Source organism: Zonotrichia leucophrys, chromosome 6, assembly GCF_028769735.1.
Source record: "Zonotrichia leucophrys gambelii isolate GWCS_2022_RI chromosome 6, RI_Zleu_2.0, whole genome shotgun sequence".
In the NCBI taxonomy this organism is placed as follows: domain Eukaryota; kingdom Metazoa; phylum Chordata; class Aves; order Passeriformes; family Passerellidae; genus Zonotrichia; species Zonotrichia leucophrys.
The window spans coordinates 18,651,457-18,665,971 of record NC_088176.1 but is presented as its reverse complement, the minus strand read 5'-3'; the positions used below and the strand labels follow the sequence as shown (position 1 = coordinate 18,665,971).

At 46.9% G+C, this 14,515-nt stretch overlaps 1 protein-coding gene across 1 annotated transcript; it reads right to left on the bottom strand.

The window, feature by feature from the left end:
- Positions 1–256: 256 nt before the first annotated feature.
- Positions 257–12,151, bottom strand: WNT8B (Wnt family member 8B). Its single transcript, XM_064716637.1, has 6 exons — positions 12,093–12,151; positions 5,986–6,019; positions 4,894–5,032; positions 3,436–3,561; positions 1,319–1,461; positions 257–925 (listed from the first exon to the last, which is right to left on the bottom strand). The coding sequence occupies exons 1-6, from the start codon at positions 12,149–12,151 to the stop codon at positions 368–370; spliced, it is 1,059 nt and encodes a 352-aa protein (XP_064572707.1). The 3' UTR covers positions 257–367.
- Between the last annotated feature and the right edge of the window lie 2,364 nt (positions 12,152–14,515).

Below are 14,515 nucleotides of genomic sequence, written 5' to 3'. Positions count from 1 at the left end.
CCAGAGCAGGTGCTTGTTTGGGGAACAGACCAGCTCAAAACCACAGGAGCCACCAAAACCTCCTGTGCTTTCAGAGATAATGCCATAGTCACTGGATAGAGTGACACTGAGTTGAAGGGACTGAGTCTCACCTTGTTTTGTGAACACTTGGAAGGTCTCCCCTTCAAAGGAGACATTGCCCGCTGCACTAATGCCCTGTATGGGCAAGGCCTGAGCACTCATACAAAGCTCTTTTGCCTTGCCTAAGCCCCAGTGAGGCAGCAGTGGGAATGAGACAAAACTATGCCAAAGAGAAATGGTGCCAGGAGCTGATGGGAAGGGCAGGAGAGGAGAGGGGCAGGCAGGACCGTGGAGGAGCAGAAGCAAGTTAGAGCTTTCTCTTGAGCTTGCGGCTGGCTCCGCCACCCCCGCTCCGCTCGCGCTTCTCCTTGCGGACACAGAAGTACTTGGTGACCCGTTTGCGGCACTGCTCGCAGCGCACGGCGCAGCACCAGTGGAACTTGCAGTTGCAGCTGGACACCATCTCGGCTCGCCTCTCCTCCACCGCCAGCCCGCAGTCCCCGCACAGCCGCCGGCAGCTCCGCTTCTCCCACTTGCTGAGCGCCTTGCCCCTCTTCAGGCACTCCCTGCCCTCCGTGCCCAGCAGCCCCAGCGTCTTGTTCTCCAGGCAGTAGTCAGGAGAGTCTTCCAAATGGACCAGTTCCTTCTTGGAGATGGAACTGAAGGTCTCAGCGATGGCACCCCGGCTGGCAGCGCTGTTCCCTGCTCCCTGCAGCAAGTCTACCTTCAGGGCTTTGTGGTACCTCTCCTTGAGGTAAGTGCCCACCTCCCGAAACTCAGGCAACTGCAGCCAGCAGGTCTGGGTGGTGCAGCTCCCTGACACACCATGGCATTTGCAAGTCCGCTTCATGGTCCCTTTCACTGCCTACAGGGTGATCAGAGAGAGGAGTTCAAGAAAAAAAAAAAACCCAGAGGGGCTGTTTCTGTGCTGCAATGCATGCAGAACCATGGCTCCAGGCCTGTGGAGGAGTTTGGCATCAATTCTCCCTGCACAGTAGTCCTGAAGCTCACAGATTTGCTTTTCCACAGGGCTCCCCTCCTTGAACTGGGAGGAGGAGGACTGCAGAAAGTCATTAACACTGTAACACAGAAGCTTTGCTACCTTAGAGCAGGCACCAGTGTACTGCTGCCATCCCCCCCAGGAAATTGTTTCTTCTAGACATGTGTTTTTAGCCACATCAAATTGTGACTCTCCACAGTGAATGCTCAGAGCCAATTTGGTATGCGCTGTAAGCTCTGGAGGGAGAGAGGTGCTTACCTTTCTACCTGCCTCGTTGTTATGCAAGTTCATAGCAGCTCTGGCATCTTGTCCAGTCTCCAGGGCATCCACAAACTGCTTGGAAATAGCTTCCCCAAAGCCCACATTATCGCTGCAGCCTCCCCACAGCCAGCCTTGTCCCCCTAAGAAAGGAGATGAGATGTGTGCTGTCAAAGAACCAGAAGAGGTTTCAGAAGTGATGGGAGGGAATGGAGGCTGTGGGGCAAATCCAGCCTTTCACCACACAGTACTCCCATATTCCCTGCCATTGAGTTCATGACATTTCTCCTGAGGCCTGGATAGTAAGTGGCTCAGGCAGGCAGCAGAGGGGTATGTCCTGTACAGCAAACACAGGGCTTTCCAGGTTTTCCGTAGAGCAGGATTTAGAAGCTGTCAGTTACCGTGCCTTAGCAGACATGCAGATAAGCCTTTGGGTCTCTAATCACTTCTCAAACCCTGACTTCAGCTGGTTCAGAGTGACTTACAGGAACAGCATCTTGCTAACTTGGATTAACAAACTGGTGGAGGCATCTTGGTCCGAGGAACAGATCCCACTCTGCCCAGAGCAGCCCAAACCTGGCACATATGCATCAAGGAGGCTGGGGTTTTGGCATACCCAGAATTCTGAGATGATGTTTGGCATCTTAGAAGGGTCTGATTTGCTAGTTACCATCAAGAAACAAAGGAGTCAGCAAAGAACTGTGAAATTACACAAAAATATGTGAAAGTACTTTTCTTAACTGAGTGGGAGCTGAGTGGGACTGGAAAAACATCATGCCGTATTTTTCCTCCTAGAGAAAGATGCCAAATTTTTAATGAAGATTTGAAATCTGGAACATTCTGACCCTGACATGCCACATTGGTACATGTTGGGAGTCATGGTTTAATGGCCTTGTGCCTCTCTGGAAAGGCCTGGCCTTTGCCTGGACTTCCCCAGGGCATCGTGATCCCCTCTCCCAGGGAGAGACAGGAGTGCTTCATGGGAGGTGGGTAATTGCAGTGGATGATGCAGTCCAAATCAAGAACTGGGACTGAAGGAATAGAAAAACCTTTCACCAGCTTGGATTCAGTCCAATGGCTAAATTGAATCATGCTGTTTTAGTCAAGCCCGAAAATTTCCTGTGCCTTACAAGGTTTTAAGTCCACAATGGAAAGTTTTGTATTAAAACCAGATATATTTGGGGGAAAGGAAATGTAGCATGACTAACTTGGTTTTCCAGAGAAGATAGAATTTGATGTGTTGTTACCCAAAAGTCTTGCTCTGCTAGAGACAGGCATTCACAAACTTTGGACACCTCTGCAGTAGTGTCTGTTTTCAAAATTATCAGCCAATAAACTAAATACTGGACACTCCAGAGGAGTTTGTCATAAAGTGACACATACTGACTGCCTAGTGTAGCTGGGCAGGGCATGGCTTTTACAAGATCTTGATAATTTGAAATTTGACCTCTTTCTATTCAAAACAAAATCCCTAAATGTCAATGTTTTCTATGAAAGCTGAGCAGACAACTGAAGTGGTGCAGCCTGGAGTTCCCTACCAGGGGTCCTTGGTGGCTGAGGGCCTGGAAATCACTGCCATGTGGAGGGTGTGATGGCTGTGTGCACCCACAATGATTCTCCTGTATGCCTGTCATGCTTATGAGTGCTAGAGAGGTTTATGAATGCCACCCTGCTTTTTCTCATGGTCATTCTGCTGTGGGGCCAGCCTGGTCCTGCAGACCCTGGGAACCCTGAGGTCTCTGACCTGTGCTGCTATACCAAGATCATTTAGGTGCATAGCAACAGATCCACTCCTCTGCCTGTATGATATAGTCATTCTCTCCAGCAGCTTAAATAGAGTTCTTGATTTGAACCAGGAAAACTGCAACCCCTTCTACTTTCCTGCTCATTGAGGAAGTAATGGAAAACATCAAGAGCTTGGCTGGTGTAAACTGGAAGTGACTCCATTAGCTTCCACAGAGCTACTTTGGTTTGAACCAGGGAAAGCTTTTCTCTGGGCATTATTCCCAGGTGTGGGGATCAGGATGGGGAGGTGTTTCTGCAGGCGTCAGTGGAGGAGAGAAGAGCTTCTCCTGCCACCTGGGATGAGTGAGGGGCAGCAGCTCATCCCTCCTTACCCAGCTGTCCATTGCGGGAGTCGTCACAGCCACAGTTGTCAAAATCGCCCAGGCTGCAGTTCCGGGTCAGCGTGTACATGACACCTGCAGAGCTGATGGCGTGGACAAAGGCTGTTTCTCGGTTTGCTGTCAAGGGGGAATACAAAGAGAGCAGATGTGCAAAAGATTTCATGGCAAGGGCAGTGTTAGTAATTGTTCCTGCCATGCAGGAGTCTGCACAGGACATCTGCAGTGGGGAAGATTTTGAGGGGTGGAGAAGAGGCCCTACATGTCAGATTAGCTTAATTTGGGTTTGAACTTCATGAAGATAGAATCTCCCAAATATGATCCAGACTGACTCGTCATTTGAAAGGGTGTGGAGGAGAAAGTACCTGGCTGTCCTTGTGGGAGCTCAACAGTGGTGATATAGCACAGACAGCCAATGTTCCCCACTTGTCACTAACACACCCCAATGGGAAGGGGTTCTCTCCAAGTATCAAAGAACTCTTTCCCCACAATCCCCTCAAGCCATACCTTCTGCTGAAAGAGCTCTGAGCAGTGACCATACCTACCCACCAGGATCAGTCTGGGAATCATCAGCTGACTTCCCTGAGCCTTTAGCTTTCCTTTAATATGGTGTGGATAACCTTGACAGGACTGGTTCCAGGACCTGCTTCTGGTCTCAGAGCAGGCCTTGTGCTGCAGCTGTCTCCTCAAGGCCCCGCTTTGAAACCTTAGTCCACCTCTGCCTGGGGCTCTGGTCTCTTGTCTGCTGCCAGTACCACCAGAGGCCTGAGGCTCTCCTCCACACCCAGGTCCTGCTTTTACAAAGCAGGTATATCAAACATAGGTCTAGAGGGCCAGATATGCACTGAAATATTTCTGGGCACCTGCAAATAGGTAAGGAATAGGATACAGTGACAATGACCACAGCCCCATGCTCTACAGTGGCCCAGGTCAGCGATGCTGGATTTCTGCCTAGGGTGTTCTGACATCTGGAAGATGTAGGAAGACTTATGTCCTGTCTCTTGGCCAGAGCACAGCAGCTGATGAACTTTCCTGCTCCCTTTAGCCTTATCCCTCTGCTTGCTACCCAGGCAGCCTGTGCTGGTTCTCAGCCTCCCTGGGGATACCCTGGGACACCATCTAGCATGGTATCTAGCAGACCATGTGCAGGTCAGGGGGATACATCCTTTTGGGGAGACTATTGTGTAAGGTTTGGTCCTGTGCCAGTTGGAGTTCAGCAGGTCCATGGGTAAGGCTAGCATTGCAAGGAGGCCTTGGAGCTAGATCCCACTGTATCTGGGAGCTGATGGGTGAAGGGGTCTCCTGGGGAGATCCCTCTGGGTGATTCCTGTGAGAGGCTCTTCTCAGGTGAGAATGGGGAAGAAAAGGAGGCACTTGGGAAGAGAGGATGAGGCCATGGGCTCTAACCTGTAGCAAGGGGGTCCCAGTAGTGGTATCCAATACTTTCCTTACCACTGCGCAGCCCGCCGTGGCTGGAGAGCTGCAGTGCCCTCTCCGGGCAGTTCCAGCGGTCCCAGGCGAACTGGAACTTGCACTCCTCGATGCCGCTCTGCGCCCCGGCTGCCACGCTGCTGGAGTAGATGAGATAGGCCTAGGAACAGAGCTGGGCGTCAGCACGGGAACAATGCATATTTTCAACTGAAAGTGACCTGTGTGCCATCTCACAGAGACAAGACGTACAGAGCTCAGAGGGTCTTCCTGGCTTGGCTTCCCTGGGAAGCTCACCACCACCAGCAGCACACCCATTTCCTGCTGAGCTGGGTCAGAGCCTGAGCCTCCTGTGGGAGAAAGCTCAGCTCTTGGCTGTTAGCCACATTAGGAAATGTGTCAGCCAGTCTCTGCCATGGGGAGCCCCTTATCTCTCCACCATGAGAGGAAACAGCTTTCTGCTCAGATCAGGGAGCTCCAGGCTAGCAGATGCCTCAACCTGCCTTCTTCTTCTTCACCACCGCCCATGGGGGAGAGCTAGTGCTTTGGGGAAAGGCTGCTCCACCAGTGTATTAGGAGCTAGATGGGCTTGGAGGTATTCCTGGGGAATAGCCAGAACAAAATCTGGGTAAATTTTACAACTGCTCCTGGCTAAGAAAAAAAGCCTCCGAAAGAGGAGTACAAAGGTGTGAGGGGTCAAAAATATGGAACAAAGTCCTGGCAATTCAAGATGTGCTCCTTGAGGAAGTATGTTTTACATATCCCATAGAAAATACTTCCCAGCTGTTTCAGTGTGGACCCTGATGCTAACCTGATCCTCAGGAAGCAATAGATGTCAGGTGAGAGCCTTGGCTGGCATCAATAGACAAATCTCCAGAATCTGGCCCCAACCTGTTTAAAAGAACCCCAGGTCAGCATTGCTCAGTGTTCATGCAGCCCAAGGAGCTCACAAGTTCCTGGCCTTTCTCTTTGCCTTATTGCTTGAAGCCTGGGGGAGAGAGGAGCTCTGGCCAAGGCTGAGTGGAGAGGAGTGGGAAGGAGGAGCCCCTCTCTCTCTCTCCTTCCCTCTCTGGGTTTAGTGGAATCAGGGACAGAGATCAAAGGGATTTCGCTTACCTTGGGGCCCGTCATCAGGAAATTATTCACTGACCTGGAAGATAGAGACAGTGTCAGCAGGGAGGGGGTGATGGTGGAGGGGCCTGGGGAATGCCAGGCATCCCAGGGCTCTCCTCTCGCTCCCCCACAGTCTGCCTGTCTCCTGGCTGCAGGCACCTCTGCTCTCTCCCCCATGTCCCTTTGCTGCTCCCTAAGGAACAGGACAGTGCTGTCCCCTTCCCTCCACCCTGCTCCCCTCAGTCAGGCTGTACTGGGCTGCAGTTCCTTCACTGCTCCCTCCTTTTGCTTTCCTCTGCTCAGCTACCCTTTGTACCAATCTATCCCTTATTTAGCTTTCTGGTTCCCCTAGCCTTGCTTTTTTACCTCACTTGACTGAAGTCAGGATACCATTTCTCTCAGCCCCCAGGAGCGAGACCGTGCTGAGGGAGGGAGGGCATCATGCCACTGCTTCTTTGCAATATGAGTCCAGATGCATCTCTCCACATCACAATCCCTTGTTTTCCTGTGGTGCCATTTCTTACTGCCCACACTCTCCTCTTGGTCAGGTTATGGTGATGGCTGAACACAAATATACCTGTCCTTCCCATCCTCCAGGACACTGTGCAGGGCACCCTGAGGGTTTGGGGTGGGTGGGAGGTCCTAGACAAAACTAAGCTTTCTGCTGTTCCCACTGAAGGTGTGGAGGGATCGTCTCCAAGGGTCAGGCAGTGTGGCTTGTCTCCAACACTATGGCGTTGCAGAATGGATGCTGTCTGGTCTGAGTCTTTCTCCAGTAAGAAAGACTGTTTCTGTGCAAATGGTCAGACAGCGTTGGGACTCCATATGGTGCAGTGACCACCTGCAGAATTTGGAGAATTCTGGGTGAATCCTGCTTAGCTGCATCATGGCAGAAAGGACTGACACTTTGAAGAAGCCCAAGAGCCAATTCGAAATATCCCAAGTCAGAAATGAAGTAAGAAAAGAGAGGGTCTCCTAAAAATACCTAATTTTTATAAAATAACATCATTTATAAACACACTTTGTATATTTTATATATTTTATATAATTTATAACATATTTTATAAACCTAAGGTTTATAAAATAACATCACTATTTCTGGTGAGTCTGTGGAACATTTTCCCTGCTGGAGCTCAACACTTCAAGAGAAATGAGTGACTGCTGTTATCACCCAGAGAGGACACTGGGACCAGAGAGGTAGAATGAGTGGATTGAGATCTTGCAATGAGTGAGTGATTGGGAAGATGACAGAGCACGCACTGATGGAAACTTGGTTCTTCAACTTCTCAAAATTATGTTCTGCTTCAAATGAGTCACAAATATTCCCACATAAGGGAGAGAAAGATACTGTCTTTTTGTGCTACAAACCCAGCACAGACACTGTGGGGGCATCCCAGGATGGGCTCCAGCACAGTCAGAAGCAGGCAATGTTGTCCAAAGCTGAAGGTCAAAATGCAGCCCTGCCATCGACATGGGACAGACAGGGTGCAGGACTGGTGCCCAGACATGAGACACATGAGAGATTGAGAGAGGATGCTGTCCTGCCCTGGAAAACCACTTGCACAGTTAGCAAGCCCACTTCACCTCCACCAGAACTGCTCCCACAGAGATCCTTTCCAAAGTACACCACAAAAGGAGGTCTCATTACTTTAGCTTGATCAAAATCACAAGAAATCTGATCTTTGCTGTTACAGTTTAGAGTTAGGAGAATGAGTTTGCAACATTTCATTCTGGCAAGTCTAGCTTTCTTTTGTTTTGCTTTGGTTTTTATGGGTTTTTTGGTGAAAATGTGTTTACATTTATGAAGCTTTCTTTGGGAAAGATTCCCCTGGGTCAAAACAGGAGTGGGCTGTGAGAACAGGAGATTCTTTCCCTTTGTTCCAGGCTTGGGATTCAGACCCGGCTGTGCTCCAGCCCCCATGGGCACTTTAGCACGAAGTTGATGGTTGTTTTTTTGCAGAGGAATTTTCCTTTGGAAGCTGCTTCTGCATTGTACAGCTAATTAAATATTTCCTGGGACTTGGAGAGACGGCATCTGTAGCCGAGTGATTAGAGCATCGGGTGACCTGAATCACACAGGGCCATGAACCTGGGGCTAATCAGACTGTGCAAGCTCCATGGGTCCCCATCCTAACGCAACTGGATAGCAGCATGAACAAGTCATTTTTCCATCTGGTTTCCCTTCTGTCCATTGCCTTGACCTTAAGTGCTTTGCTATGGGGACCACACTCAGGATGGTGTGAGTGTGAATCTGGGGCCCTGGTAGCAGCTGTGAGAAAACTCTGGTAAAATGCTCCTGCGTAGGCAAGAGCTAGAAAATTGCAAGTCCTCGCTTATCTTGTTTTTGTCACCAAAAAAAGAGATAAATCCCATCTGCATTGTTTCCCATGTGGGTAGGAAAAGCCAAATTCACAGTATATAGAAAGGATTTGCTTCCTAATCCAAACCGTTGGATTAGGAACATCTGAGAAATTGCAAGGACGGCTTTAGGAGGAGGATGGTAAGCCACAATGTCAGTTTACAGCAAACCAGCCTGTTAGCAGGAGTCAATTGACATGACTGCATTGAAGCAGAGGATCTGTTCCTTCCAGGATAAACCTCCAGGATAAAGGTCCACAAAAAGGCCAAGTTCAGGATATGCCAATTCTCCATCTGCAGCTGAGCAAATGATACAGTAGCATTTTCCCAGCAGGATATTCTAAACAGTTTATAAAGTCAGAGAGACTAAAGGCATTTTCCTTGAGCTCTCAGATCAACAGGCAGGCAGGCTGCTGGCTGGGTTTGTAGGACTTAAACAAGTAAAGGATTCACGAAGTTTCAAGTATTTTGTGCACTTGACACCCCAACATTTAACTCTTGCAGCTTCAGGTAGGTTCAGGAGAAGGGAAGATGGGACTATCCTATGACTAGAGGCTGGCTGAAATTTTTCTTACTTGTATTGAGAAGGAAGGAAAGGTAGTAATGGAGACAGAATCTATGTGCTTTTCTTTGCTCTTATAATTTAGCTAAGAAAAATGTATTTCCATTCTGTATATAGTCTCCACTAAGGGCAGAAAGCAATTAAGCCACTACTTACACAGGTACAATACAATAGTGACAGTGTCTCTAGAATCATCTCTGTACTACAAACAGGAATCACTACCAAAATCTCTCTTAATTGTTTTGTCTGTAGTGTGATTTTTAAAAAGAAATTATGTACTTCTACTAAATTTTCATTCCCTTGTAAAGGAAAGCAGAATGTAATACTAAACTAACTAAGTAGTTGCATTCATAGCTGGTGTTAACCAGCCCAGTTTCTATGACATTGGTGATTTTTTTTGTATCACACACATGAAAAGAGACATTTGAAGTAATTTCTGTTCTCAGAGAAAGCTCAGGGAGTTTCTAGCTGTGTAACCCCCTTTCCCTCCACCTGCAAACTGCAGGACAGCATTACACGGGCTGAAGCGGAGCAGGCTCGTAGCCAAGCGGGTCGAGGGGGGACAACTCCGAGTTCCTCTGCCCCCTCCCCAGGCTGTGCAGGGCCCTGGCCAGGACACACTGCTTCCCTCAGCACAACTCTATGTCTCCAGGTAAAAAGTAAATCTAGGGCAAGAGATTTTCATTGGATCCAATATTAGAAAATTATGTCAAAGCTAGTAAATATCTTCAGCAGGAGTTTTCTGTCACAGTTTTATTGAATCTGAAAACAAAGAACCCTGCCAAGCAGCTGTCCCATTATATTTTACTCATATCAAATACTAATAATACTAATAGCCTCTGATAATTCTGTCTCATTTACAACTTTAACCAATAACATCACACTCATCAGTTTAGCATCACTCTCCTCAGTTTAATATGCCCTGAGAGCCTTACCTAATCTCTCATTACAATATTTGTCTGATACCTTACCACCCACTCAGGCTACTGTGCTGCTGGTTCTGCTCTTTAGAAAATTATAAAGCTGGATTTACATCTTCACTGTCATTATTGTAAATAGAGAAAATGGATAGAATTTCCTTTTGGGTCTGAGTTTTGTTCTCAATATGAGCTCCCCGAGGTTATTAGAAAATCAGGGAGGCTGAAAACCAAAGGCAGTCCCACAGCTGAAGTGTAAAAATTACATTTAGGAGAAAACTACTGAGTTAGAGATCTTTATATTATTCCCACAGGAGAGGAAACTGGGCAGCAACTCAATAGCATTTGGAACTTTACTTATTTTTTCTTCATTTTTATCTATTTTGTTATATTTATTTTGAAGATTTTGTTCCTAAATGCAACCCTAACATTTTGATCACCTAGAAATAGTACATTGGTTGAATGATCCATTAAATGGTAAAAACTAATCCACATGCAAAGAAAGGAAGTGGCCACATATATATGTAAAAACTTTTTTTTGTTGTTGTTCTATATTGCTCCCCCACCATGTTCCCACTCCCAATTCTTGTGATTAAATCATAAAGAAAAAAATAACGTGTTTTAAGCCATTGGATCAGATAGAGAAAACCAGCACAAATTTCAAGCAGAATTATTTTATGACTCTCACAAATTTGTTTTTCTCCTAAAGAGTTAAGGGAGAGTGTCTGCAAAATGATAATTTCAATTAAAGTTGCAATTTTCCTTTCTCTATGGAACTCATGACCTATGAGCAACATGCAGTGAGAAGCGAGGTTGTCTTGATCTATAAACTTTTCTCTTAGATAAAAACTACTGAGAGACAGGAATCTAAACATCCAACTTTGGACTGAAAATGTCTTGGATTTCCATATTTAGCTCTACTTTGTGTGCTGAAATTTCTCTTTGAACTGTTTCTTTAAAATGTTGGGGTTTTTTCTTTTAATGTATTCTAAACCTGTTTTTATTGAGGAAAGCAAGACATACACAGGAAGAGCAGAAAAATAACAATAAAATCAGCATGAGCTCTTGCCTAGCCTTTCTGTAGAACATACATATTACCCTTGTTCCAGAAGGGAGGTTTATCTTGAGTTTGCTCTTTTATAGTATTTAGACATATACAAATTGTTGTGTATTCTTTTAATGAAAGGAGTAGAAAATCTCTGAAAGAACATAAATTTCATTTCCAGACTAACAGGAATGAGTTCCCATTTACTCTTTAGTTTCTCTTTTTGTAATTTTGATTTCTCCATCCATGGTAATAACCCTAGAGATCTGCTATGGAGAAGGCAGGGGATTTTAGTAATTGAATGGTAAAAGACTTTGCTTGCTGTTGGAGATAAATCTGTAACCCACTGAGCAGATTCCCCAGGGCATCACTGCAATTGAGAGAAAAAATTGGGTACTCAGTAAAAATCACATAGGAAAAATACCTGCAGAGATCATTTCCCTTTGGGAATGGGACTGATATATCCCACAAGGAACGATACAAGATTCGATGCAAACATAATCTCTTTCTGTTCACCCTTAAAGAACTTTTTGGGAAATAAATATAACACCCTCCTCAGGACAAAGCAAGAGGTCCACAGGAGATGGCCACAGATTTGTGCACAGCAGAACTGGTCTGATGGGACTCAGGTGGTTGAAAACCGAGCTGTAGCAATCGCCGTAGCAAAAGCAGCTGCCCAGGAAACCCTAATACCTGAATTTCTGACAAGAAATTCTGCCCCTGGTGCGTGCCAAGGAGCTGGGCTCTCAGGCTACTCATCCAGAGTGACACTCCTGTGGATCTAACTCACCCCTGCGGGCTCTGAGCTCTTAATCACAGACTGTCCTCTTTGGGGAGCGCGAGAGAAGCCCCACTTCATTTAATTAAGACAAGACAAGCTGACTGGGAGCCTTTGGAAAAGCAGAATTCTCTGGCTCTTCCATTGGGTTATCTTCCCACTTGAAAGTGAGGGGCTAGGTCTCAGCACCCACTCTCCCCTATTTTACTCCAGCTTACAATCTGGCCCCTAGTTATTTTTGGGAAGTGCAGGGAAAAAGAGGGACTTTCATAGATCTAACCTCTCTGCCAATGAGTGTGTAAGGACTTGGTTAAATATCTGATTCCATTAAAGACAGAACTTAGCTAAGTGAGAAAGAGGAGACATTTAGGAAGGCGAAGAGGAATTTCCTTAGGGTATCTGGGAAGAGCACCTGCCTGTGACACAGACTGTGATGCTCTTGATACTCACCAGGCATAGCAGGACTGGAAGAAGGGAGTGAGGAAGAAGATGCCCAGATAAGGGTCCATGTGAAATATAAAATCCAAATAAAGAGGGAGAAAGGAGATCCTAAAAAAACCCCAAACTTGGTTACCACCACCACCAGAAAAAAGGAAAAAAAAAAGAAGCACAACTAATTTAGGGAAGGGATGGAGTTATTTTCCACCCGGCAGTCCTGGTGTGATGAAGAGGCGGATGCCTCCTGAATCCCACCTTCTGCAAAGGATAACCAATCCTAAAGTAAGAGCTAAAGGGGGCTGGTGAAATGGAGCCGCAGAACTTCCTAAGAAGAGATTATCTACTTAATTAAAGATTTTTTTTTTCCCCTAAGTCCTTCAGCCAATCAGGACTCAAGTGCCAGAGAGAGATTGAACTGATGAAAAGAACACCCCAGGTTCCTCGAAGACAAATGCACCACGAAAGGGATAAGAGGGAGGGAAAAGGGGGGGAAAAGAAAAAAAAAAGAGAGAGAGGGATAAAGAAAGAGACAGCAAATCCCTTATAGTAATCACTAGATTCAATCTCCACTAGCACTGCTCTGGCTTTCCGTTCTCAGCAAAGGCAACTGGAAGGGCTGCTTTTGAAGTGTCTTCTCCTCCTCCTGCATTGGAGATACTGCTGAGCTGGGGTGCACTGGGTGCTCTGGGGTGGGGGGATTGGGCTCAGGCTCTCTGCATCTGCTGCTTGGGTCACAGATATGAGACCATTGTCTCTGCCTCAGTCTCCCCCAGAAGTTTAAGGAGGATCAGGGCCAGTTCCTACCTCCATCTGCTTCTCCTTTATCATGGTGACCTGCTCTTTCTTCCCACCTCCTGTTTGCATCAGGCCATCCTCACCCCAAGAGAAAGGCCTCTGGCTAAACCTTCCTATTCCCCCTTAATTTTTTGCTTTTGGCATTTCCTATAAAGTCCATGGGAGACAGTCTTTGGTTTGGAAGGGTTAGCAGTCTCCCACTAAGGGCTTATCCCAGGCTAAGTAGCTGCTGGAGCTACTTAGAAGTGCATCCAGTCGGTGGCATCTGGCCACATGGGACATCCCAGTTACTGTCACAGCACCCACCACAGATACCATGACTGGCCTTATATCAGCATTGGACCAGTTGTATCCCATGTCCCAAAGCCATAGGAAGAGCTTCTCCGCACTATGCAGTTGAATTTTGTGCTGTGGACATGATCAGCCAAAACATGGGCTGAGGCCAGTCAAACTCATTTCATCCAGGGCACAGCTAGCAAGCAGAAGTGCTGGACCCAGGCAGGATTTGAAGAGGACTGAGATCCTCTGGCTGAGCCATCAGGCAGGGCTGGCAGCCAGTTGAGCTTTGCTTGGGGACACTTCAGGTGGACCAAAGTCCCTCCTGGGTTCCAGAGTCTCAGGAAAGGAAAGCTGCTCAGCAGAGATTTGCTCTCTGATGGATTTTGGCTATCTCACACTGAGCCCAGCTGCGCTCAAGTGAGGGAGCCCTGGCCAGGCACAGCACATAGGACACTGCTGCCAAAACACTACCTTTGCCCAGAGCCCTGCCTGTTCAGCCAGGGCACTCCCTCACCCCAAGGGTGGCTGCGCAGTTTCTGGGCACCTAGAGGAGAAGAAAATGCAGTGGCAGCAATTTATTCCAGGGCCAGCTGTGCCCCCAGCTGTGTTCTATTACAGCAAGACTGATGGTATTTGCACTCATTAAAGCCCCAGGTCCTGGAGCCCCAAGCATTTGAAAAACTAAGATGTTACGTATGGTGAGAAAAAGCTTGAGAATTTACCTAGTAGAAGATAAAACACCAAAAACTGAAAGGTGAGGGAAACAAGCCCTTTATTTATTCTTAAATTAATTTTTTTAAGAATAATGTTTTTAATTATTAATTATGTTGAAACAAAATTTCAATGATGTGGTGTTTAGCACAGTTTAATGGTTTTGGTGGTCTAATTCAAGTAGTGGAGGTGGCTGTGCTCCCCCTCCCAGGCTGAACTGGACTCGGTGTAGAGAGCAGCTGCAGAGGCTGCTGCCGCCTCAGGGGAGCTGAGGGTCTGCCAAGGGGCTCAGTCCCACTGGGACAGCATTGCTGAGATGCAGGAGATGCCACCATCCTGCATTTGGCATCTATTTCTGATGGTAGAAAGGGGAAGAATTTTCAGTTGTGTCTTGTAAGTCTCCAACTGTCTCAGGATTCTTGAGCTGGAGTTTTCACATTTCTCAGGTTCGGCAGCAACAGCATTTTGAAATCATGCAACACTTCAGACATTTCTTGACCAATTGAAAAGGAAAGACACCATTGGGTTCTCTGGGGTGAGCTGTATTTGTTGCTCCATGACAAATTAAGTAAGAAGATTACAAAAAGTAGGAAAAAAATAATAGTAGGTGGATCTAAAATAAACAGATGCAATTAATTGTTTTTATTAAC